The sequence below is a fragment of the Penicillium psychrosexuale genome, assembly GCF_028828465.1.
Source record: "Penicillium psychrosexuale strain IBT 29551 chromosome Unknown utg000004l, whole genome shotgun sequence".
Taxonomy (NCBI): domain Eukaryota; kingdom Fungi; phylum Ascomycota; class Eurotiomycetes; order Eurotiales; family Aspergillaceae; genus Penicillium; species Penicillium psychrosexuale.
Genome location: NW_026643189.1, coordinates 7,268,343 through 7,293,421, shown reverse-complemented (window position 1 = coordinate 7,293,421; position 25,079 = coordinate 7,268,343). Strand labels below are relative to the sequence as shown.

Below are 25,079 nucleotides of genomic sequence, written 5' to 3'. Positions count from 1 at the left end.
ACTTGTATGCTTGAGTGTAACAGAGGGAAAGAAGCAGGTGGTTGGTTTTAACTCCTGCAGGGGACGGAAGTGGCGGGGAAGCTACCACTGTCCAACCAGAATGAGCCTCACCTCATCTCGGACATCAACATACTATTTTCGAATTACTACCAGTTTTTATGTTGACTGCCTTCTTGAAAACTGCAAAGACACTAGGATAGTTCTAAGTATTGCATGTTCTCCACTAATAAAAATTTCATTGTTTATTTGAGAGATTTATAAACAGGATGAATGAACATGAAAAAAAAGGTAAATGAGAGAACGACAAGAGTCGAACCGGAACAGTCCAGGTAGTGGAAGGTCTTAGGCACTTCCCTCGTAGTACACATGCAAAGCATGTTACCACTAGGCCACCCGCTGTTGAGTCCTCAGTAGTAGCTTCCTTTTCCTTTTCTCTCGTATTTTCCAACACTAGAAATTTGTCACAACGGATGCCGGTAAGACTTATGTTACATTAACGCTGCTCCCTAGCCTCTTTCCATTCCACTTCTCAGTTGATCTTGATAGTCAACTTTCCAAAGTGCTTCTGGGTCCACTGAATTTCGATCTGTTAGCATTCAATCCCTCCTTACTTCTTTCCTTACTAATGAAAAACAACTTACCATATGATCATAGGCTTCCCGTGTCTGGTCAAGGGTGAACACCTTGTCATCCATCAAAGGGTGGATATCATTAGCCTCGATGGCTCGGACCATATCCCTCATGAGAGCTTTGCTACCAACATAAACACCACGCACAGTGCAGATGTGAGTCAAGGCCTCCAAAACAACCGGCTGCTTCTTCGGGTCTACGCCTGAAAGGAACCCAATGACACTAATGACACCGTCGTACTTAATACACTTGAAGCTCTCATAAAGCGTTCCGCTGCCACCCACTTCGACAATCTGGTCCACACCAGCTCCGTCGGGAGTCAGCTTGCGAGCAGCATCGCCCCAGTTAGGCTCAGTCTTATAATTGATGACATGATCAGCCCCAAGCTTCTTGAGCCTCTCGGCCTTCTGGGGAGAAGAGGTTGTCGCGATAACTGTCGCACCAGCAACTTTGGCGAACTATAAAACAAACAGCATTAGCTAAGTCTACTATGAAGGAGTGCAGATGAGTTTGGTACTAACCTGCAAGCTAAACATGCTGACACCACCAGTTCCTTGAACCAGAACGGTCTGGCCCGGCCTCAGAGGCTTCAGACCATATAGTGCATTCCAGCTGGTGAGCGCTGCGCACGGTAGGGTGCTAGCTTCGCGGACATCGAGATTTTTTGGCGCCTTGACAAGACCCAGTTCATTGAATACGCCATATTCACGCAGGGTACCGTCGATCACACCACCTAGTCCAGTATTCGCTGCGTGTATGTCAATGTCGCCGTATTGATGGCCCTGATTGAAGAGAGTCGCAACTCGGTCGCCCTTTTTGAATTCAACGACTTTGGATCCCACTTCGATAACTTCGCCGGCGCCATCAGATCCCGGCACTACAGGCAAATTGAGAGGAAATGGATAGAGGCCCTGTGGGAGAGAAGTTAGAGACCGGTTATGGCAAAGTAATAGTGTTGCGAAAACAATTCAATCAAGGTATAAAAAATATTGGCTTTCTCGTACAAAGGCCATACCTTTGGAATAGTTAGGTCGCGATAGTTCAGCGACGCAGCTTGGAGCTTCACCAAGACTTCATTTTCACCGGGTTTTGGAACAGGAACGTCCTTGCAAACAAGACCGTCGAAGTCATGTTTGTCATCTTCAACAATCCATTGTTTCATAGTGGATGAAGGCATTTTACTAAAATGTATCGATACATTGAAACAGTGTACTACGTATGACAAAATGAGTATAGGGGTTGGGGGTTTATATTGAAGCCCTCTGACGTATTTGACGTATCGGCAGATGCATCCATCCGATTTCAGTGACCTCATGACGAAAGGATTATTAAGAAGGTGGATATCTGCTTCATGCTTATTGGTAGCCAAGAGCTCCTATACAGGTTTTATGATGTGAATTATTAACTGGTAGGACATATTACCTTTCGAACCTTGGGATATATATCAAATCACAAGGTTGAGTAGGGAAATATGTAATTTGGTGACTCGGCTGCCGCGGATCATATATCCGCTAAGAAACAGGTGATCTTCTCACAGCATAATGGCCTTGTTAGATGCGCTGGGATTGCATCTAGGTGGTTTAACCGGCGAACATGGTGGCATAGGAGCGTATCCAGGGAGAAGAGCAAAGAGAATGAGACTAAAAGGATTTGATATTCAAAGACGGAAGGATAGCAAGAAATGAGGATTGTTCTCTAGGAATGAAGAAGGTAAAAATATAAGATGAAGGACAAGAAGGGGATAACTATATGTATGACAACTAAAATCGGGCATATAACTTCCCGTCAAAAGTCCGGGGTCCCGGCCCCTCACCAGAACATCCTTCAACTATGAAACGCAAAACCCTGTCATACAAGCTGAATTGAGAAATTATCTTCCTCTGACATATTCTTGGACTATGCCGTCCGTGAAAGAAGGCCGAGTCGAGAAATTTAAAGCCAAAACACCGCGAACCACAACCCGACGCGTGTCCAGCAAAAGTGAGTAAATACACCACTGTCACAAGCATATTTCATCCTCAAAACATGTTTTATTGATTTGCGTTAACCAAATGGCGACGCGTGCTAATAATCCCTTAGTCCCACTGGTCGAACAGACCAACGCATTATCCATTAGCGACTTCATCGCCCAATACGTGACTCCACCGACGCAAGTAGGAGATTCAGCTGAAAATGATGCGATTGATCAACCACATCCATCTCAAGATCAGCCACAGCAGGACATGACCCCCATGTCGCGCGTGGATGTCTACTCTGCGGCAACTATCCCCGCGGCTGATCTGGAAGCATGTCTGGATCTGATCGAGCAAACCTCAAGTCAAGCCTACATGGCGTCGAACGCAGGCTGGTCGCGTACCAAGAAGCGGAAGGAGATGAAGTTGCCAGATATGAAGTATTTGATTTTGCGGGACACGCCGAATGATAATAGTGATCCTAGTGGGCGAGTTCCGAGAGAGAAGCAGAGGGATATTGCCGAAAACAATGCTCCGTCTCCACCCCCGAAGGAACGCGAGGAATCTATTTCATCGCCTGATACTGTTTCTGGGAACGTGCTTGGCTTCTTATCATTTATGGTCACATACGAGGACGGAAAGGAGGTTGTTTACTGCTACGAGATTCACTTGTCGCCGACGGCCCGGGGACGGGGCGTCGGGAGGTTGCTTATGGGTCGGATGGAGGCGATCGCTGGTGCTGTCGGCTTGGAGAAGTCTATGCTGACGGTTTTCAAGTCGAATGAAATTGCTCGGCGGTTCTATGAGCGGCTTGGTTATGAGGTTGATGAGTATTCGCCCCGACCGCGCAAGTTGCGCAACGGGACTATAAAGGATGTTGACCATTTGATCTTGTCGAAAATTTTGAAATTATAATAGCTGGATATCTCTTTGTCAAGGGTTTGAATGCTAATAGTTGATATGAGGATAGTGGCGTGCATACACTACACCTGTCGCACCTCTGTGCCCACTTGCTCTGGGTGTTCTTGCTCCCACTCGTCTCTGAGAGCGGCAAAGATGGTGTCGGCCAGGAGGATGGAGAGGCCCAAACTCCAGACTAGAGTGATGGCGTAGAAGAAATTGGCATTTCCGGATCCTGCGTAAATCCAAAGGTGGTAGAAAGCCGGACCGAGAAGACTGGAGTACAAGATTGCCGAGCCCGCAAAGAAGGTATAACGCATCACTGTACCAAATTAGCCAAGCTGATCCTGAGATATGCTCAATTTTTGGAAATACTCACATGGGAAAAGGTGGCGATATAATGGTAGCAATGCGAAGAACAGTGATGCATCCGAGATGCTAGGGTATGGCTTGAACACGGCGAAGACACCCAATAGCGAGGTAATCACGAATAATGGCTGACTTCGGAAGCGAGCCGTGAGACCCCCGACATAACTGGCCAAATGAAGCCAGAAAACGCCGAGGAAGAACTCTCGAAATGAGTCGAACATCTCAATAAAAAAGTACCACCACAGCCCCACGTTCGGAGTCAAGTCTGGAACCAAAAGATGGAAACCATATGTTGCCGAGATAAACTCCCAAAAGTTGCCGGTGATCAGACAGGAGAGGCCAAGCAGGCCTGCCACACTGGCCAGCAGTAGGATAGCATGTTGGATAATGAACGATCCAGCACTGGGTGGGCTAGGTCCCTCCAACCGCCGGTCATAGCATAGCAAGACCAACGGGATAAATAGCAGCGCCGGGTACAGAGACAGGTATGAAGCAAATCCAAGGGCTAGCATCGCATTGATGCTATTTCCACCGACTGCATTGGAGACGGCGAAGAGGATTCCGGATGTCGTAAATACGCTGGTTGACCGCGCTAAACATGTCGCAATAGTGAGGGGATTGAACAAGAACCTATCCGTCGTAAGCATGTAGATATACATATGATGGGGAAGCCAGAGATTTATACCATGCTGCAACGGACACTCCATCCCATCGGACATGTTTTCGGACTGCTGAGTGTAGTCTCGATTTGACTGACTGACCCGACGCAGATATAGTCATCAATGCGTACGCGTTCATGAGGTCGACAAGGAAGTAGAAAATTGCTGTTGGCAAGGGCCAGCTCTTCGCATCCGGGAGTAGGGCAAACAGAGGTAACAGGAGCGGTGCCTAGATCATCAAATTGTCAATTCAAGGAACGGAGTCGGAGGGATCTAGTTCCACGAACCTGGTGGAAGACGCCACCATCATAAGGCGACACATTTCTTGTGTACAAGAAAAGGCCTTCTTGCACTACATGTAATTAGTTTACAGAATGCGGAGTCAATAATCGGAGACACGTACGGCGTTTGAAGCTATTGACAGGTGTTGAGACTTCGACTCTCCCCGTTAACAAATCAGGCAATGAAGGAAAAAGACATGTAAGAAGCAGACGCAGCACGAAAGCTGCGCCAAATACAGCAATCTTCCGTCGGTCTACAGCCATGACGGGGTGAGGGTTTAGTCGTTGATTCCAGCTGGTCCCCATGGAGCCAACGCTCTCCGCCTTCGGGCACGGGCCACTTTGTTGCGGTAAGAAAAAAAAGTTATCGAGAAATTTTCTTCTTCTTATCAGCAGCCCGTTTAGATCTTTTGACAACCACTTTTCATCATGGGCAAAGTTAAGAAGAAGGGTATGTTGAAATGAACCGGCAATTTCAATTGAATCTACTGACCGTCCTTGCAGGTACCTCTGGCGCAGCCAAGAACTACATTACCAGAACTCAGGCCGTGCGCAAACTTCAGATCTCTTTGCCAGATTTCCGCCGACTATGCATCTTCAAGGGTAATTGCCTCTTCTATCGGTCTTTCATCTGAATCGCAAGACTAACATGAATTCCGATATCAGGTATCTACCCTCGCGAGCCCCGTAGTAAGAAGAAGGCCTCTAAGACCTCTACGCCCAACACCACCTTCTATTACACCAAGGACATCCAGTATCTGCTACATGAGCCGCTGCTCAACAAGTTCCGTGACCAGAAGGCACTTGCGAAGAAGATTGCTCGCTCTCTCGGCCGTGGAGAAGTCAGCGATGCCTCCCGCTTAGAGAAGAATAACGCCCCGAAGCTCACCTTGGACCATGTCATTAAAGAGCGCTACCCGACCTTTATCGATGCCCTCCGTGATCTTGATGACGCTCTGTCTCTTCTCTTCCTCTTCGCTACCCTTCCCTCCACCGACCATGTTCCTTCTAAGACCGTTGCGCTCTGTCAGCGCCTTTGCCATGAGTTCCAGCACTACCTGATCATGACAAATTCTCTGCGCAGATCCTTCCTTTCTATTAAGGGCATCTACTACCAGGCTACGATCCAGGGCCAAGACATTATGTGGCTTGTGCCATACCGTTTCGTTCAGCGTGTCAATGGCGACGTCGATTACCGTATCATGGCTACCTTTGTCGAGTTTTACACCACCCTGCTGGGCTTCGTCAACTTCCGCCTATACTCCTCAATTGGATTGAGATACCCCCCTAAGTTCGATACCCGCAGTGACGAGAACGGTGCCGAGTTGGCGGCTTTCACTCTTGAGGGCCGGACAGTCGGTCAGGTGCCCAAGGCTATTGAGGCTAGCAAGGCTCAGAGCAACGGCAACTCTAACAAGGAAGTTTCCAAGGAACTTCAAGCCAAGGTTGACAAGGTAATTAAGAAGGCCAGTTTGGACCAGAACACGGATGAGGAGATGGTCGACACTACCGACGAGGCAACCGATGCCATCGACCACTTCGAGCCCGCCGCTCCTGAAGCTGACACCCTCCCCCAACCCGCGATGAGCGGCAACGAGGCCGGTGCACTCTTCGCTCCCTTCGTGTTCTACATTTCCCGTGAAGCACCTAAAGCCCCCCTCGAGTTCATTCTCCGCTCATTCGGCTGCAAACGCGTTGGATGGGCCTCCGTTCTGGGTGATGGAGCTTTCACTAATGACGAGACCGACCCTCGCATCACTCACCAAATCGTCGATCGCCCCCAACTTCCCCAAGAGTCTCTCCCCGCCATTCCTGCTGCCGATGAGAACGCTGTTCAGAAGGTCCAGCCTGGAACCCGCATTCCTGGCCGTACCTACATCCAGCCCCAGTGGGTCTGGGATTGCATTAACGAGGGTAAGCTCCTCCGAGCTGATCTCTACGCACCCGGTGCCACTCTCCCACCCCACTTGAGTCCTTGGGTCAAGGCTACTCGCGGCGCTTACGACCCGCGCGCCACCCTTGCCGATCAGGAGGAGGAGGATGAAGCCGAGATTGCCGCCGAGGCCTCTGATAGCGATGAGGAGATGGAGGACGAGCCCGCGGCTGACGCTAAGCCTGCTACTGCTGAAGAGTCCGAGGAAGAGTCTGTCGATGGAGGCATGGATGTCGCCGGCACTGACGACGAGAGCGAGGAGGAGTCTGAGGAGGAAGTCGAAGACTTCGGCGGCTTTGAAGAGGAAGCCGCATCCGAGTCCGAAGACGATGATGAGGCTGCCCGCACTCGGCATCAGAAGGAGCTCGAGGCCGAAGCCGCTGGTCTGCCTTTCACCGCTAACGCCGCCGCTGATGAAGCTGCCAAGAAGAAGTCCTCCAAGTCCAAGAAGGTCGCTGCGAAGAAGCGTAGCGAGGACGAGGAACTTGAGAGACAGAAGATGATGATGAGTCGGAAGAAGCGCAAGCTGCTTGAGAAGATGATGTACTCCAACAAGAAGACTGCTGATGAGTCCGCCAAGCTCCGCTCCAAGAGACGCAAGCTTGAGAAGGGCGAGAAGGGCGAGAAGAAATAAAGCTCGGATCAATTGTGCATGTTAGATAGTGCTTTTGCCGGGCGTTGCGGTTTGGATATGTCCCATGTATAGGCACCTCAAAAATTTTGTGAAGTTTTAATGCTATTTACGGGATGACACCCCAGTTATATGTATACCTTTGCCCCTGCCATATTGGAACAACATATTCATCGTAACCCTAGGCTGTGACCTCGGAAGTAAATGGTCTTTGAAATTTGCGTGCGCTTGTCCCATGTTGCCATCCACGCGAACACGCGCAAATCGAATTTGGAAATAGCATTCAGGTCGCTTGCTTTCAAAATTGATAGAAATGTCCCGTGTCGTAGCCAGGATATGGATTCAGATGCTGTTGCACCCACCCGTGAAGAATACCATGATGTCGAAGGTCGACAGTAAAACGGGCTTCGATCGTTGACTTTTGTGGGATCTCCTAGTCATATTTTATAAACAGGTGTTCCTTCTGCTGAGAATATTGTCTAGGTCAATCACCTTGGTCCGACCTAAATCTCGGTATCAAGGATGTTCAGCATGGCATTAGTTGATTAAAAGTGGCCGAGGTGGCACTGGAACATATGGTACGAGCGAAGGGCTTTTCGGGTGCGCATGGCGGCCGGCCTTTAGATTCATCGTCTGGATTCTGGCCTAGACTTTGAGAATACCTTTGTGAAGAAACGAGATGGAAAAGACGGTTCGTCCGAATCGTACATTTATACCCAGGCTCGGGGAGGACGTATGAAGGCCCTCGGGATCACTACCAAAGGGTGGAACATTCCATACCTGGTGTTCTTGATCGAGAACGCAGCTATCATATACGAGTTTTCACGTTGTCTCAAGAATACCTGCCTTCTTCCATCATTGTTTTTGATAGTGGCCGGTGCATAACTTATCCCATCCTTCTGTACCTTCTTGTTTCATCGAACGCTAGTACGTATCCAAGACGAAGCAAACTGACCCGCAGGATATCTTCTTATTCGTCAAAAGTCACCATTCGGAAGCTCCCCGCGGTTGGTGTCAAGGCTGCGGCTGATATTTCCTAATTTGGAAGGAAGGTCCGATTAAGCTCCCGAGGTCGGATATAAGGCTCGGGGCCTACTCTTGCCGATCAACAAATTCAGGACGATGAAAATATTCATCAGATTCATAGCTATCGTTTTCCTCACTGTAATCACTCTCTTGTACCTCTCCATTCGGTCACAAACTCACCGGCCAACCGTCACCGAAATGTCTTTCCGGTTACATCTCGTTCGGCACGCAGAGGGAATACACAACCCCGGCCACGACACAACCATTCTCGATCCTCCATTGACAGAAAAAGGGATCGCACAATGCCTGAAACTCTGTGAAGACTTTCCGTTCAAGGAGAGTGTTGGCCTAGTAATGACATCTCCGCTCCGACGCACTCTTCAAACAGCACGTCTGGGCTTCCAACAAACTATCGATGAGAAGTTTTACGCTCAAGGCTCCGGGGCAGGAGTTCAAAATGGAGCAACCCTTTTGTTAGAGCCAGATGTGCAGGCACACTCCGCTCGGCCATGTGATACTGGCTCAGATATCGCGATTTTACGTTCGGAGTTTTACGATCTCCCATGGGAAATCTTGGATTTAGATCCCACATTCCCAGCAAAGGAAGGGCTTTATGCCAGCGATCCGGAGAGCTTGAGCCTGCGCGGAGCACGAATTCAGCGTCGATTGGAGCAGAAATTCAAAGAACTGAAGGATGGCAAAAGACCTGACATTGTCGTTGTTACACATGGCGGGTTTTTGAGCTCCGTCATCGGCCAGGAGAAAACAGAAGTCGGACAAGCAAGGTGGAAGACGTTCATGGTGACATTCGATCAGGATTCGAGAATTGATTCGAGAATTCTGGTGGAATCGGAGTGAGAATGTCCAAGTCGTTGATTCCGTTGATGCATGAAATAGAGCGAACCTGTGCTTTTCTGCTTAGATTTCTTTTTCTCTTTGTAACTATCATATCGGATGAGAAATAATTCACCATGTCCAAACAGCAGAAATGTCTAAATAAATTTCCGAAGTCCGCATCAGCCCTATCTCCGAGTCTAAACGACCACGATCTACAACCCCACATTTATACCCGACAGGTTCCAAGGTTACCTCCTGCTAAGATTTCGAAGTTACCATCCGTGGAGATCTGAGGATTTGATGTTAGAAACTTGTGGGTTTTGCAAGAATCAATTACTGGCACAAAAAAAGACGAATCCGATGCTAGTGCTTTCGATGACCTTCATGGATTTACCTATTTTGGTAACAAGAGCAGTCAGGCCTAGGAAAGTGCCGGAGACTCAGCCCGCCAGCACCTGGCGCTGGCTCTTGTGTTCAATGTGAGCTTTCAGTGCTGAGCAATCTGTGTAACCTTCCGTGACGCCTACTTTCCAAAATGTAGTGGACAACATGGGTCTAGTTTTGTGTATACTATATATATATTGTGGCTGAAGAAATAACCAATTTTGGAAACTAAGGAGCAATAGATATCTTTTCGCTGTACTACATGCGACAACAGGCTGGGCCGGGCTGATCGTGGCGCTTTGCTGACTCCGGTTGGTCATGTCTCATGGTTCCATCGATATTTCATCTCACCAGTCGTTATCAATAATGCCTCGAATGTAATCCATTGTCGCTCTGTAATCTCATGTGGCAAATTGCGAATCTGATTTTGTAACAAATTCTAGGACGCCGAACCTAGAAAAGCACTGTCCAGGAATCCCGACTAAAGCAATCTGAAATATTCCTGTTGAGGTGCTCATTTCCTGTAGTAGTATATCTTAATCCGATTCTTCAAGCACCCTTCTCATACGGACCTCTGTCCCAGGCCGGTATCTCGGCGAAGTGTTTACCAGTTCCCGCCGAGGTCCAATATTTCTTCACGTTGAGCATAGAATGCAACCATATAATAAACATATGTATTTGCGAATGGCAAGTTTGAAATAGCATTCTGCGTCTTTTAACCATTATTCGATGGATTCGACGCCCCTGACGTGGCAAATGGCGTGGTTAGGGTTACTCTAGGAAGTATGCAGAGTCTACCCTTGTTCTAGACCCTATTGCAGACGAATTTCGCTCTTCTGATGGTCAAACTATCATGAAGCAACGCAAGGATGTTGGGTACTCGTTGAATATACAGGCACTCAACCAATCAGTGTAAGGTAATAAGTTGTTGTCCTGCTGACGGGTGCCACTGACCCGAAGAAAATACCTACGATGGATGGATTATTTGTAGGCAAACGATTCTATATAACGCTCAGGTAAACACCCTCAAACCTATGGCTAATAACTTATATATACAGCCACCTGCATGTAGGTAGCACCTTCCGAGGTTCCATCCCCGCATTCCATATTAGTACAGGGACAACTTTTGGTTTCGAGTAACATTGGAAGAGCCCTGGAAAACCCATCTTCCCCTGAGACCATTGTATTTCTAAAATTGTCCACGGCGTTCGAAATGCGTTTGAGCATTATTATTGTCGCGGGCCTCGCCATCGTCCCTGTGTTAGCTAATTGCCCTTATGCCCGAGATGCGGGTACCGAGGTTGACAACAGTGCTAACCTTCATGCTCACTTGCCTCGCGATGCCATTCGAAGCAAGCCAACCGCAGGTATTGCGTCGCCTCTCCCTTCCGCAGCAGCTGGGAAAAAAGGTCTGCTGTTGATGAACCGCATTGCCCCTGGTACCTCAGAATTATACATCGCCAACGCGGACGGCACCAACGAGCGTCCTCTGTTGAAAGATCCCGGTTATGAATACCACGCTGAGTTTTCTCCCGACGGTGAATGGATTAGCTTCACTAGTGAGCGTGACGGTGATGGAAACTCCGATATCTGGCGAGTGCACCCAGATGGCTCCGATCTACAGCCGATTGTGAAATCCCCAGCAGCGGAAGATAGCGTTGTCATCTCACCCAATGGAACATTAGCAGCATATGTCTCAACCGCCAACAACTACAACGCTAATATTTGGGTTAAAAACTTGGAGACCGGTGCCGAGTGGAACATCACCGATACCCCGGCTAATCGGCCAGATGAGGACATGATGCACGGTCACTTTCGTCCAGCCTGGTCGCCAGACGGAAATTGGCTTGCATTTTCCTCAGACCGCAACACAATATGGGATGGCCACGGAAAACCTACGTATCTTGGCCTCGCTGGCTGGGAGCATACCCAAGAACTCGGCATTTATATTATTCGCCCCGATGGTTCAGATCTGCGCCTTGTCGCCCACCGTGCTTCCTACTGCCTTGGATCTCCCAAATGGTCACCTGATGGCAAGCGCCTCATATTCTACGAGATGACTCGTAATGGGACGTGGGATGCACATAGACCTGAGCTCGTGGCAGATGGCAACTCCACAATTGTGTCTATTGGGATCAATGGCAATGACCGTCGAACCGAGGTTGGTGGTACTGGTGTCAAGACCTTTCCCCAGTACGTGACGAACTCCACCATTGGGTACCATCTGAAGGGCGGCGATAAGGAGGGCTTGTATCTCACAAACGGTACTTACGTCAACACCACTATTCGCTCTCCCTCGTGGTCTACTGATGGAAAGTACGTGGTTTACGAGAAAGCTGTATGGTCTATCCGCCCTCTCTTCAAGGAGCTTTACAGCTGGGATAGCGAATGGGATTACCGCTTCACTGATATATTCCCTCAATTATCGTCGAACGACCGCGTGGCTGTGACTGAAAGGCAACTTGGCAACTCCTCCATTGCAACCTTTGATCTAGAGGATAGGCATGCCTCCTTAGTATATAAGCCTAATGATACGAGTCTAATCGACACTACTCTAATTGGAGAAGGCCTGGCCGGGGCCTACAATCCCAGCTGGTCTCCAGACGGCGAGTGGATTGTCTTCGGAGTAGGTGCCTGGTTTGAGGCGCGTGATTGGCGAGGAGGCTGGATTTTACGCTCCACCGCAAACGGTAGCCACACCGAGGTCCTCACCACCAGCAAGCTCTTTATCAATCAAACCAAATACCTAAACACCGGTTTTCCCAGCTTCTCTCACGACGGCAAGAAGGTCGTCTACCGCGTGTGGGGTGCCGAGACCGCCAAGTACGGCGACGAAACAGAGATTGGTTTACGCATGATCGACATTGAGACCAGAGAGATTACCCAGCTTACCAGCGGCTGGGATAACCTTCCCTCTTTCTCGCCCGATGGTGAATTTATAGTCTTTACCCGCAAGGTTTCTCCGACCAACTACGACGTCTGCACCATCCGCCCTGACGGTACTAATTTCCGCATTCTGACTTCCAGCGGCGCCAACGATGCCCACGCTGTTTGGCGCCAGGATGGAAAAATCATGTGGTCTTCCGGCATGTATGGATTCCAGTATGAGTGCGCTTTGTATGAGGAGACTTTCCAGCCCTACGGTCAGATCATGATCATGGATTCCGATGGATCCAATAAGCGTGCTTTGACAAATTCTATTTGGGAGGATTCCATGCCGCTCTTTCTTCCTAACGATTGGTTCTAGAATGCGGCTTGAAAATGTAAAAGTAGGGTGGCTTCGCTTTGTTCTCTCATTGATCTTGTCCCTTTCCATTCGCTTTGGATAATTGAATAGAGCCGTCTGTCTATATTACTATGAAAATGTTATCATTACTCTCTTCAAGATTATTGTACGTTCCATTGAGCGAAATATAGATTAAAGTCAGGAGAATGGCGTAACTTGATCCTTTGTTAGAACCTAACCCGGAGGGTGCTGAAAAATAGAGCAGCGTGGACGTATCAGTTAAGAGTATATCTGTTCGTACTAGAGAGGCCGATTTACAGACCACAGGTCGTCTTTTGGACGCAAACCGCGCTCATTTTATTCTACTTATAGAACTTGACCGAGGATCAATGGCCGGTCGCTAAACTGTGATAACTCCCAGAAATCGGATTATAACTATACACTGCCATTTTGGGACTAGCGTACATATTCTGGGTGTTATTATATCGATCACGTGACTGTGCCGATGATCCACCCGGGATTTTTGACATCTTCAACCAGGAACAATCGAACTGTCGGACAGGAGACCCAAAATTCACCATTCAGAGTCTCGGTTACAGAGAGTTGGGACAGTGGTTGTTCTTTTGACCTTAAGTCGGATGTTGTCTAATAAAAATCCGCATCTATGTGACATCTAGGCATTCCAGATCCGAACCTTTCGCCCATAAGAGACCAAAGTTTCTTCCCGGCATGTCATCTTTATATGGGAGCCAGTCTACTTGGCCAGAAAATATTCCACCACAATCTGCACAGCCACACCGATCATTATTTGGAGGCCCAAGCAGTGATGTCTTGCAACCTTCTTCTCAGCTAGAACCGCCAAGAAGTTCTCTTTTTGGAGGCCCCATCGAACAAGATGCCCCTCTAGAGCCCTTTTCCGAAGCAGATCTTATGGATGAGGAGCTAGACCAAAACGAAAATGAAATTGACGTGATAATGCGAGAGCAGCCCTTGGCGTTACAGAATGACTCTGATGACGAAAGCCAGGGAAATAATCGTGGCAGAAGTCGCATACACTCAAAAAGGGCACAGGAGTCTCCACTTGACCCAACCTACTACGTAGTTGACCGAGGTCTTGACCTGCCACCTGGAGTTGAGCGTCCTAATCTATTTGACGGGCACGCCACTTCGTGGAGGAACTACAACGCCGATGACATCGGAGCCTATAATGCAATTGTTACCAACCGAACCAGAGATTTGGCAGCTCATCTTTACAATGCTCACGTGGTTCGCAAGCGAGCGCAGGACACTGCCCAGGAGAATCCCGGGATCGACAAAGTGCCATTCCGTGTGAACAAACGATGGGCTGCATGGCCTGTTCATGCAGCCACAGTTCCCCGTGCCAATGAGATCATTCAGAGGGAAATGGATGCCTCTGATAATTTCCAAATGCAACCCGATCCCCGACCCAGTGCGGGATTGGAAGAATGCATCACAGCGTTCATACTGAAGACCTCCAAGGAGACCTTCCAAGCCCGAGAGTGGGATTCGGAAGAAATTAAACATAATTCCCGGAATAAAATGAATGACGGGAAGGAACTGATGGAAGATGAATTGGGGAAAAATGAAGAGAACGAAGAAGCGCGTGTTGATGTAAGAACCCTCCGACCGACAGTCCTCCTCGACGACGACACAGCCATTCGCCAATTACGTCCGTTGGTCCGCAATGTGATTTCGCAAGTTGACCGGCTGCTATACGGGCTCCATTGCGCCATGAAGGGTCGCAAGTTCGAGGAAGAATCTGGTGAAGAGCAATGGAGTGATTCGGACGGAGACCATCAGACCCGACACAGCCGCAAACTCAGAAGCAGAAGTCGATCACGTGGTCGGAGAAGTGCTCGACAGGAGTCTCAGAAGCGAAACATATCACGCCCTTCCAACAGTGCACACATATCCACTAGACCGGAGACAAAGGATGAAAATCTGCCAGACGTTTCCCAAACCCGAGCACAATCTCGTGGTTTCTCTACTGGCCACGAGAGCAGTCATCACATCAATGGCCGACTCAAACTGCGAGACTGGAGTGAAGTTATGGGGCTGGCATCAATGATTGGACTCCCAAGCTCAGCGGTAATGCGTGCGTCAAAGCGATGCGCCGACCTTTTCGGTGAAGATATGGAGTTCCGAATAATGCCCGAAGGCCGAGTAAGAAAAAGAAACAAGGTAGATGCTCGAGAAGAATATGCCTACACCGAGAGCGCGAGCGATAGTGACTCGAAGCCACTAAGTTCTCAGCCAATTCCTCGGCCAGTTGGCCAGCCAACTCGCAAACGCAAAACCGAACCTGGGCTTGGACCCAATGCCAAAGCGAAGATTCCAGGCCAGCGACGCTCGAAGTCACACATGACTCCTGCAATTGTTCCTTCCTCGTCCCCAGCCCCGGAAGAGCCGACAGAACCTAGAGAGGCTTTTGCAGAAAACACAAGACGAGCCATCGCTCAGGAGTCAAAGACGGTTAAACCAGGCGTTGGAAAGGGCCCTCATCGAAAAGTGGATATTGTCTGTCATTTCAGGTCTTGCAATCGACATACGAATGGGTTTTCACGAAAATGGAACCTCAACCAACATTTGAAAAAAGCTCATGGTATAAATGTTGCTCCTGGGAATGAACGTCCGATTGAGCGGGATGCTACGGTTATCGTGCTCGACTAGGTTGACTATTTCATTTTAATTAGCGAGCTCGAAATCGCACAATCTGTATTAGCGTCCATAAATTAGTGCTGGCTTGATGAAGACGCTTTGAATTCTGCATTTCGGACTGGTGTAGAAATAGAATTCCACGCTCCTGATTAGTGAGCTAGAGAGAGCTGGTTACAATGCTACGTCCCGCTATAAAAGACACAGAAAGAAGGAGAAATGTCTTGATTATGGTGCCATCAATGAATGTACTCCATGTTTTTTCCCCTTTTTTCAATAGCTAAACCTCACGGCCAAGACATGTATGGCCTCGGGCCTTTCTTTGAATTTTCTCTTTTCTTTTCGCTCTTGATAACCAAATGACTGACTGAATCAAGAAACTGTCTTGCATACTTCAGATGTACCATGAGTCGAGACCTTGTTGCCTATACTGATAGGCTTGGTTTTGCTGCGGAATCGGAGGCCATTCGTCTTTCCGGTATTTTTGGTTGCATCTCGATTCGTTGATAGAAGCAGAGACGACCACCGAAAGGCAAGGTCTTTGCGCTCCAAGTAGCGGTCCATCCGTGGAAGGGCAAGTCCTAACCAGAGCATTCTTTCAATATCCCAGAAGCTGACACCAAACCTCTGGAATTCTCCGCGGAAGCCGGCGATTTTGACACCGGATTGAGGCACCGCTGAGCAAGTCTGTGCAAAGAAGCAGCCTGGGAGGTAGATGTGTTGGAGATTATCCAAGCCACGCGAGCGTTGGCAGTCGCTCAGCGAGGTAAATTTCGGGCAACATATTGTAAACTTTGCTGCTCGCTTGCGTGGTTTGTTTTCGTGCATCCAAGACAGCACAGTCTCTAGCTGTTCTATCGGCTCTGTCCTCATCCAACCGTAACAGGCAAAGGTCCTCCAGAAATCAATCAACCAATTCCCCTGTAAATACATCAACGTGTGCGGGGACTTCGTGTCTGGGGGAGGAGAACTGGTATCTAGTAGCTTTTTCTCGCAGACGATTCGTCGCAATACCGAGAAGATGTATGGTTTCAAGAAGGCTTGCATCAGTCGCTGTTCCTCCAACCAGGTGAGAGGATACCCTCCCGCCCTGGTGCCGATGTGAACCGGAATCCCGGGAGGTCGAGTCCCGTTTTTTGGCCACGGCGACTTCCGATTTTCGAGCTGCTGTATATCGGCAGACAAGCACAGAGTCATAGCATCGTGGAAGAAGGCGTGTGCATCCCCGCGAATGCGACTTGCGAGGCTCAGCAGATAACGAAGAATCTTTGGGGGAGTTGAGTGCGGAAGTCGAATGCAGCCGACCTTGATTGGCTCACTGAAGCCCTCTCTTGCTATGTTAATGTTGTAGACCAATTCATCGTGAAAACTGACGGGCAATGGATTATCATCCGAAGGAATCCCTGAAGCCACGGACTCTTCTTTCCACCAAAGATAGACCAGTGTCCGGAAGAACACACGGGTATCTTCGTTTAGACCCCGCTCATGATCCCAGTGGTCGATGATCCTTTCAACTAACTTTGGAAAGAATCCAGTTTTGTGATTGAGATAGTCGGAAACAGCAGGCGAAGCTTGGCACAATTGATGCAACGTTGGTAAGTCTGGCAGATGAAGAAGAAGCTCTTCGAGACCGAACCATGGAAGACGACGGAATGGATCCTTGATCTCTGGGATTGGATCGAGGGAACACCGAAGAGAGAACGAGGAACAGAGCTTTGAACCAACTGAAAGCGAAGGTGGACAATCATCGCATCTATCCTCCCTAGTGGCAGGACTCCTGATGTGCTGAATCTCATCAGGGAGAGTAGAGTTAGTGTGCTGGAGATTTGAAGTCATGATGCTCGATTCCGGGGGATATGGGGTAAAAGAGATGAAACGGCCGAGGCCCTAGCTTATACCCAGCGAATGAATAGATGCCGAGAATCTGATGAGGTGTGTTGTAGTATGTATTCTCAAAAGCACTAACCTTCAAGCAAAGCAACGTAAAGATCTGTTTTGGGTTAACTTGGGTTCAAACCAGGATTGTGGAGCTTGTTTGAATGACATTCAAGGTGTTGGATGAAGTGGTGAAGAAGGGATATGATGATGAAAAGGATGAAGTAGTGAAATGAAGAAGGTTAATGGTAAAGATGGGTAGGGTGAAGAAGGAAAATGGTGTATTATTGTCGATTGGTCTTGCGAGCTCCAATGATTCCTTCCAAGGCGGTACGAGAGTGTTGGTTTCATGTTTCCTATTCAGATACCTCTAGAAGTTATTGCCTAGGGGACCACAGTCAGAATCTCATCTGCTACATCCAATGGCTTTCTTAGGGCAAGGCATCCTAAAACGACCAAGACCAAAAACGAAAGGCTTGGCTAAGATGGAAGGACAATCAGTAGAGACTTGCTAGCATGCAATTACCTACTTATACATAATAAATGAGGTCAAATGTGTGTTTCATATCGCGAGTGAGTAGTCCTTGGATCTCGCCAGACCGTAACCTATTGCCACTCTGGGGTATCCATATTGCTCCTATCAGAGTTATAGTGCTTTGACAGTAAGTTTGTTTAGAAGAGTACTTCTATTAGAGGATAGTATGTACTTACTATGACCCTTCTCCCTTCGAGGGTAAGTCGTGGATGAGCTCGGGGTATTACACATACACTATCTCAAGGCCGGAGGTTCATTTTCTACTTTGATTGGCTACAAACCCCGTATTTTATCACAGCTCAAATTTTGATTGGCTTATATCACCGAGCCCTGTAATACCGATTTCCAACTTACCGAAATTACCAGATCTATGAAATGAACCATTCTCTACAGAAAGAGGTTTCTCTATTCTACTTGGTTTTTCCTTAATCAAACTTGAAAAAAGACAATACAGAATGCAACAGAACATCAAGCAAAACAAAAGAAACAATAACAACAACCACAACAATCACAGCCGTTGATCTATGCCGTTATGTGCAGAATGACATCAACTCCGCAGATCTCCGCTATAAGCTATGGAGCTTCGAAGATTACCAGAATCGCATTCTTTAGCACATTACCATTACACATATTCGGTGCTTCTCGGACGCAGAGAGCAATCACCATTGAGCTAACCCCCACTAGAATTGCTGAATTGCTGAATTGCTCCCTTTAAAGGCATCTCCAACTCTCCTACTCCCCCGCAATTTTCTCCATCTTCCCGTGTGATTTCTCTCTCCAAGGCCCATCCTCACCTTGATTTATAATGGACCGCATCATCCGCCCTGTCGCTCGCCAATTATTGAGACCCCGACCGAGATATCCTTTTTCAATTCCTCCGACAGCTCACGCACAGAGATTATACAGCATGAAACACGGCGCGCCGCAGGTAAGATCTGTAGTCGAATGTGATTTCCATGGTTCGTACTGATCGATTACAGTTGAAAGACCAGTCGCTTTTCATTCAGAAGGCGTACATTAATGGCGAGTGGGTCGATGCGAAGTCCGGCAAGACTTTCGATGTCTACGGTAGGTACCAAATTGAATATTCGGGTTCAAGGTGGTCGCTGACTTTCCGTCCTATTCAGACCCAGCGACTGGAAAATTGATCGGAACTTGCCCCGAGCTCGATACCTCCGATGTTGAGAAGGCGATTCAGGCCGCTTCCGAGGCCTTCCCCAAATTCCGCACAACGCTAGGCCGCGAGCGCGCGCGCATGCTGCGCCGCTGGTACGATTTGTTGGTTGCGAATGCGGATGATCTAGCTAAGCTGATTACATGGGAGAACGGAAAGCCCCTGGCGGACGCGAAGGGCGAGGTCAACTACGCCGCCAGCTTCTTCGAGTGGTTCAGTGAGGAGGCACCCCGCACATACGGCGACACAATCCCCGCTTCCATCCCCGGAAACCGGGTCATGACTGTTAAGCAGCCTGTTGGTGTGTGTGGTTTGATTACGCCATGGAACTTCCCCGCGGCGATGATTACCCGGAAGATTGGCCCTGCCCTGGCGGCGGGCTGCACGGTCGTGGCCAAGTCTCCCCAGGAGACGCCCTTCACAGCGAACGCGATCGCTGAGCTTGCGCACCGGGCTGGCATCCCCAAGGGTGTTGTCAACTTTGTTACCTCCTCGAAGAACACCCCGGCGGTGGGTGAGCTCCTTACCACCCACCCCGAGGTGCGTAAAGTGTCATTCACCGGCTCTACCAATGTCGGTCGCATCCTCGGGAAGCAGGCTGCGTCTACAATTAAGAAGGTCTCCTGGGAGCTCGGCGGTAATGCGCCATTCATCGTTTTCGACGACGTCGATGACCTCGACGCTGCCGTGACCGGCGCCATCAACTCCAAGTTCCGCAGCTCTGGTCAGACCTGCGTGTGCGCTAACCGGATCTATATCCAAGAAGGTGTTTATGAGGAGTTTACCAAACGCTTTGTCGAGAAGGTCAAGGACTTCAAGCTCGGTGGTGGTTTCGATGCCGGTATCACTCACGGACCTGTCATTCACGAGCGCGCCGCCAACAAGGCCCATGAACATGTGCTGGATGCTGTTTCCAAGGGCGCCAAGGTTGTTATTGGTGGTCAGAGGGCTACCGCGCTCGGACCTAACTTCTACCACCCCACTGTTCTGACCGGCATGACCAAGGATATGCTTCTCGCTTGCGAGGAGACTTTCGGCCCCGTGGCTGGTCTTTTCCCCTTCAAGACCGAGAAGGAGGTTGTTGAGCTGGCTAACCATGCCGAGGTCGGTCTCGCTGGTTACTTCTTCAGTGGTAATGTTCGCCGCATCTTCCGCGTTGCTGAGGCCCTAGAGGTTGGCATGGTTGGTGTCAACACTGGTTTGATTAGTGACGTTGCCTCTCCGTAAGTTAAAATCTCCCACATTGTTATATCAGGCTCTAACCTTTCTACAGATTCGGTGGTGTCAAGCAGAGTGGCTTCGGCCGTGAGGGCAGCAAGTATGGTATTGATGAGTTCATGACTATCAAGACTATAACTTTTGGTGGCATGAGTCTGCCTCTGCAGGAGTAAAAATTGGATACGAATGATTTATTTGCAAACTATATATTATGCCTTAAGATGAATAAAATCTACCACGGATTCATATGAATATTTTGCTCTTCTACACAATAATACTTGCTTTACAAAGATTATGTCCTGCATATATACTTCAAATATTGCGGTACTTGCCATTGCTACATGAGGCTAAACAGTCTTCCGTCATATAGTGATCACCTGACCGTGAACACAATGCGGCAGAAATATCCACTGCCTCGCCGCCTTCTGTATCCCTTCCCCTACAACAAGCTAATAATTGGCATCTCTATCATCAGAAAGAAAAAGCTTTGACGGGAGCAGTTGTTTTTTTTTTTTTGTAAATGAGGTCATGGTTTGATCTACTCCAATGCGTTCCTCACTTCGTTTCCTCGCGGCGGTCTCACACACCCGGCCCTCCAAGCTGAAGAAACCTTCTATCAGTCTAGATCATGTAAGTAACTCAAGCTTGGTTTGAAGTATATGTACTAATTGAATCATACAGTTTATCCAGAGACAGCGGGTGTTGTCATTCTGGCGGGAAATCATGCGAGCATTAATAAGTGTGCCCACCGTTCCAGTTTCTAGAAGCCATGTATGACACTAACAGACACGTTCAGAGGTGCCACCTTCGTCAACACGGACTGAGCTACACAAATATGCACGTGATGAATTCGAACGCCATCGAAATGTATCGGATCTGGTAAGTTGATTTTGGATGTTTTCTAATGGCAAGGTTCAGATCTGAGAATACTTGACTGACCTTTCTTCAGCAACACATAAGATACTTGCTTTCGGTATGAAATTTTGGTATTATATTATAATATTATAGATTGCTAATGAGATTAAAGACAGGCAAATCAGAGTTCGAGACGATGAGGCGGTATATTGACGAACAGATCGCTGGTTGACCTGTGTTAGAGATGTATATATTTTGGTGTCAAATCAACTCAAGGCATGTATTGCCGAGCTACCGAGCTATTTACCACCGAGCTAAGAGTGCATACCGTTGAAGAACGGTTGATATTAGAGGGTCGACCTCTATAGTTGACAAGGCAGTTCTCGGTCGAAAGGAGCTTCCCTGTTGCGTTCCAAGTGGGATGTGGTGGGATGTGGTGGGGAGAACTTCCGAGGGTCTCTCCACATCAAGACATTCACGTCGATATAGGAGTCTCTAAACATTGACAGAGATTGTACGGAGCCGGGTCTGATGAAGGTTACGTCTTCAATTCTCGAATATAGACATTGTATTCTGCTACATTGTCCTCTCCAAACACCCCGAGTGTATTTCAACCAACCTCATGTGGCTGAGGCCTAGACTATTGGATGGCAGGCACAACCGGAAACGGCTGCCAGGTTACGGCTTCTCTCGAAGCTTGCTTTCATATTTTCAATCCTGTCCAGATCCTTAACATACAAAGTGTATTACGTCATTGATTTTGGTCCAGGCTCTTTTATATATTTGGGAGTCCAAGGTTGCGGCGTGTTCATCGAATTTCTACTACATTTTGTAGATTCTTGAAATTACTCCCCTCAATTATAATTTACATTCTAAAAGTATTCACTATTAATTCAAGTCCTTTATCACCTCCAACACCTCCAATACCTCTCTAGGAGACCAAAACCATGAAATCCGTCTCATCCGCCTCATCCTCCCAATCCGTCAGCCCTCGGCGGGCAAAGCACCTGGAACGAAACCGCGTCGCCGCCAACAAATGCCGCGAAAGAAAGAAGAGAGAACACAAGCAAATTGAGCGTCGGCTCACCCACGAAACCGAAAAGAAAGACATCCTCATAGCACAGTTGAATTGCCTACGAGAAGAACTGTGGGATTTGAAAAACCTCGTCTTCCAGCACGCCGAGTGCCAAGACCACGAAATCAACCACCAGCTCGCCAGGATGACCCAGACCGTCCTACAAACCCATTCCAACCCGGATGTCGGTCCTTCCTTGCCCACCGGCTCATCGCCGACATTTTCGACTGGGACGTGGTCCGATGAGTCGGTCGCAGATAACGCCAACCCTATCGGACCGGGCGCGTACAATAACGATTGGACAATGTTGCCTGCAATCCCGACCGAATTTGCGCCGTACGAGCCGAATGGCTTTACTGATTCCATGTTTGAGAACTTTATCGATACGGACAATGGGTTCACTTGAGGGAATAAGCTTCCATTGGTTGGCTGTTCTCTTTTTCTGCTTAGCGATGGCTGTATATTAATCTCAGGACTGCTCGGAAAAGCCCGTACCAAAACTCATATTGGGAACTTTTCATAGTTACGAACCAACGAATCTACGAATCTGTCTATGACATGGAGACCTATTTCCGCATAAACATTCCTAAAAATAGGACTCAGGTTCCTGCACAAGCCTAAGCCCTGGAATTCCCGAAGCTGGTCGGGTCACACGGGGTAGATACGAAGATCCATCGTGCAATGCAATGCAAAGCGAATGATCGCGAATGATCGCGAATGATCATGATTCTTCTATTTTTTGTCTGCATGTGCTGGATTATGTGGGGAGATCCACAAAGCCTCTGATGTCACTACCCGAGCACTTGTGACGGCATCGAACGGTTAGTATACATTGGATTTCTATTTATTCTTTAGATTCCTTTCGATTCATATAATTCATACTATTCATATCACACTTTGTTACATGTTTCTCTTGCTGATCCCTGTATTATAGCCATTATTTACTTCTATATTCTCTCCAATGATGCCTACAGCCTTACCTACGCCAGCCTACGGGGAGCGAATGGCAACCTTTTCCCAGAAATCAGTAATGGGTACAATATTTGAGACTACTGAACGGTTAGAAAGAAACCAAAGCCGCTGATATTTGGGCGAGATCTTGTATGCTAAGACTATACGAACTAGCTACACAGAATGGAAACCTCTTGGACTTGGGGTATCTGGGCTTGTCTGGTATTATTTCCTGGAGCAGTTCCATCACCAGCCAGAACTAACAAATACTTCCATAGCTCTGCACGAGATCAGCTTGCTCATCGGACTGTCGCTGTGAAGAAACTCTCGGAACCTTTCAAGACACCGGCTATTGCAAGACACATGTTTCGAGAAATGAAACTACTGCGACAGTTGCGACATGAAAACGTGAGAACTTCCTCGCGTAGTATGGAAGGACTGTCTAATTTCCTGCTAGATCATCAACCTGACCGATATCTTTATTTCTCCCTCAGAAGACATGTATGGAGAGACTTCACTCTCCTCACACGGGAAAGTACTAATTACTCTAGATACATTGTGACCGAACTCATGGCAACAGACCTTGATACAATCTTGAAGGCGAAAAGAGTCGAAGATCAATTCGCCCAATACTTTATGTATCAAATAATGGTTAGCACCATCTACCAACTCCCGCCTAGAACGCACGATTTCCTAACAACAATTCCAGCGTGGCCTGAAATATCTCCATTCAGCCGGTGTCATCCACAGAGATCTAAAACCAAGCAACATTCTGGTAAACGAGAACTGTGACCTGAAAATATGTGACTTCGGCCTGGCCCGGATCCAAGAGTCACACATGACCGGCTATGTCTCGACGAGATACTACCGTGCCCCCGAGATTATGCTCACTTGGCGAAAGTATAACGAAAAAGTCGACATCTGGAGTGCCGGGTGCATCTTCGCAGAATTACTTCTGGGAGAGCCTTTGTTCCCTGGAAAGAACCATATCAACCAGTTCTGTGTTATTACCGATCTCCTTGGGAGCCCCCCTGAAGAAGTCATCAACAATATCACAAGTGAAAATGTGAGTGAGGCCATACTTATGAAAATATATTATACCCACCGAAAGGGGTCTTCTAATTATTTTTCCTTTTTCTGCAGACGTTGAACTTTATCAACTCACTCCCAAAGCGAGCCCGCACCCCAATATCACAGCTCATTCCCAAGGCGAATGTAAATGGTATGTTTCAAGCTATCCCTTTCCTTGAAAGCCTCAATTATACATCTGAACCAGAAAGAAAGAAAGAAAGAAAGCAAAAATACTAACCAAATCAGCGGCGGAATTAATCGACAAAATGCTTCAATTGGACCCTCAAGTACGAATCTCCGCAGCAGAAGCCCTCTCATCCCCATATCTAGCACCATACCACGATCCCAACGACGAACCCGTCGCCGCGGAAACATTCGACTGGGCCTTCCTCGAAGCAGAACTCCCGGCCGATATCTGGAAGACCATCATGTCAGTAGTCAATCCTAAATGCAGTACATGTCAACACTTTTCCGGACATTTTGCTGATTATTTCTAGCTACGGCGAGGTGCTGGGATTCCATGCAGAAATGAACCAGACTGGCCAGAGCGGGCCAATGAAATCGATACACCAGGTGGACGGGATGGATATCGGTTAAAATTTTAACGCTAGAGTATATTCATGATAAAGATTTCAATTTTCTGGGTATTATTGCTTTAAAACGGTGCTGTAAATTGAGCTGCATCGTCCGGATAAGGAGAGAAATGGAGTAAGGACAGATTATCGTATTAATATTGGGTTGATACATGACCAGACTATTTCTGGTATTATCAAGATCATATAAACAGGGGCAGACATGTGTTCGTCAAATAAACTAAGTGG

The 25,079-nt window shown here is 48.0% G+C and overlaps 12 protein-coding genes across 12 annotated transcripts; 9 read left to right on the top strand and 3 right to left on the bottom strand.

The window, feature by feature from the left end:
* Positions 1–529: 529 nt before the first annotated feature.
* On the bottom strand, positions 530–1,807 carry N7518_008621 (zinc-dependent alcohol dehydrogenase family protein; the record flags this gene model as incomplete). Its single annotated transcript, XM_057189548.1, has 4 exons — positions 530–574; positions 642–1,088; positions 1,152–1,541; positions 1,646–1,807. 4 exons carry the CDS (start codon positions 1,805–1,807, stop codon positions 530–532), a joined length of 1,044 nt encoding a protein of 347 aa, XP_057041251.1.
* Positions 1,808–2,528: 721 nt separating this feature from the next.
* Positions 2,529–3,497, top strand: N7518_008620 (N-terminal L-serine N(alpha)-acetyltransferase NAT4; the record flags this gene model as incomplete). The annotated part of the gene is made up of 2 exons (XM_057189547.1): positions 2,529–2,610; positions 2,710–3,497. The coding sequence occupies 2 exons, from the start codon at positions 2,529–2,531 to the stop codon at positions 3,495–3,497; spliced, it is 870 nt and encodes a 289-aa protein (XP_057041250.1).
* Positions 3,498–3,565: 68 nt separating this feature from the next.
* Positions 3,566–5,055, bottom strand: N7518_008619 (GPI-anchored transamidase subunit GAB1; the record flags this gene model as incomplete). Its single annotated transcript, XM_057189546.1, has 5 exons — positions 3,566–3,804; positions 3,862–4,481; positions 4,537–4,739; positions 4,798–4,862; positions 4,914–5,055. The coding sequence occupies 5 exons, from the start codon at positions 5,053–5,055 to the stop codon at positions 3,566–3,568; spliced, it is 1,269 nt and encodes a 422-aa protein (XP_057041249.1).
* A 135-nt stretch (positions 5,056–5,190) lies between these two features.
* On the top strand, positions 5,191–7,358 carry nop7 (mRNA-binding ribosome synthesis protein NOP7; the record flags this gene model as incomplete). The annotated part of the gene is made up of 3 exons (XM_057189545.1): positions 5,191–5,242; positions 5,296–5,394; positions 5,458–7,358. Exons 1-3 carry the CDS (start codon positions 5,221–5,223, stop codon positions 7,356–7,358), a joined length of 2,022 nt encoding a protein of 673 aa, XP_057041248.1. The 5' UTR covers positions 5,191–5,220.
* Positions 7,359–8,579: 1,221 nt separating this feature from the next.
* N7518_008617 (histidine phosphatase family protein) lies at positions 8,580–9,239 on the top strand (the record flags this gene model as incomplete). Its single annotated transcript, XM_057189544.1, has 1 exon — positions 8,580–9,239. One exon carries the CDS (start codon positions 8,580–8,582, stop codon positions 9,237–9,239), a length of 660 nt encoding a protein of 219 aa, XP_057041247.1.
* Positions 9,240–10,815: 1,576 nt separating this feature from the next.
* Positions 10,816–12,849, top strand: N7518_008616 (TolB family protein; the record flags this gene model as incomplete). Its single annotated transcript, XM_057189543.1, has 1 exon — positions 10,816–12,849. The coding sequence occupies one exon, from the start codon at positions 10,816–10,818 to the stop codon at positions 12,847–12,849; it is 2,034 nt and encodes a 677-aa protein (XP_057041246.1).
* Positions 12,850–13,557: 708 nt separating this feature from the next.
* On the top strand, positions 13,558–15,519 carry N7518_008615 (uncharacterized protein; the record flags this gene model as incomplete). The annotated part of the gene is made up of 1 exon (XM_057189542.1): positions 13,558–15,519. The coding sequence occupies one exon, from the start codon at positions 13,558–13,560 to the stop codon at positions 15,517–15,519; it is 1,962 nt and encodes a 653-aa protein (XP_057041245.1).
* Positions 15,520–15,876: 357 nt separating this feature from the next.
* On the bottom strand, positions 15,877–17,340 carry N7518_008614 (uncharacterized protein; the record flags this gene model as incomplete). Its single annotated transcript, XM_057189541.1, has 1 exon — positions 15,877–17,340. One exon carries the CDS (start codon positions 17,338–17,340, stop codon positions 15,877–15,879), a length of 1,464 nt encoding a protein of 487 aa, XP_057041244.1.
* Positions 17,341–18,719: 1,379 nt separating this feature from the next.
* N7518_008613 (NAD-dependent succinate-semialdehyde dehydrogenase) lies at positions 18,720–20,479 on the top strand (the record flags this gene model as incomplete). Its single annotated transcript, XM_057189540.1, has 4 exons — positions 18,720–18,842; positions 18,895–18,982; positions 19,042–20,311; positions 20,362–20,479. The coding sequence occupies 4 exons, from the start codon at positions 18,720–18,722 to the stop codon at positions 20,477–20,479; spliced, it is 1,599 nt and encodes a 532-aa protein (XP_057041243.1).
* A 373-nt stretch (positions 20,480–20,852) lies between these two features.
* On the top strand, positions 20,853–21,194 carry N7518_008612 (LYR motif-containing protein 2; the record flags this gene model as incomplete). The annotated part of the gene is made up of 3 exons (XM_057189539.1): positions 20,853–20,936; positions 20,988–21,045; positions 21,103–21,194. The coding sequence occupies 3 exons, from the start codon at positions 20,853–20,855 to the stop codon at positions 21,192–21,194; spliced, it is 234 nt and encodes a 77-aa protein (XP_057041242.1).
* A 914-nt stretch (positions 21,195–22,108) lies between these two features.
* N7518_008611 (bZIP transcription factor) lies at positions 22,109–22,642 on the top strand (the record flags this gene model as incomplete). Its single annotated transcript, XM_057189538.1, has 1 exon — positions 22,109–22,642. The coding sequence occupies one exon, from the start codon at positions 22,109–22,111 to the stop codon at positions 22,640–22,642; it is 534 nt and encodes a 177-aa protein (XP_057041241.1).
* Positions 22,643–23,197: 555 nt separating this feature from the next.
* On the top strand, positions 23,198–24,855 carry N7518_008610 (uncharacterized protein; the record flags this gene model as incomplete). Its single annotated transcript, XM_057189537.1, has 9 exons — positions 23,198–23,295; positions 23,362–23,409; positions 23,466–23,595; positions 23,645–23,688; positions 23,739–23,838; positions 23,897–24,253; positions 24,331–24,409; positions 24,505–24,688; positions 24,756–24,855. 9 exons carry the CDS (start codon positions 23,198–23,200, stop codon positions 24,853–24,855), a joined length of 1,140 nt encoding a protein of 379 aa, XP_057041240.1.
* Between the last annotated feature and the right edge of the window lie 224 nt (positions 24,856–25,079).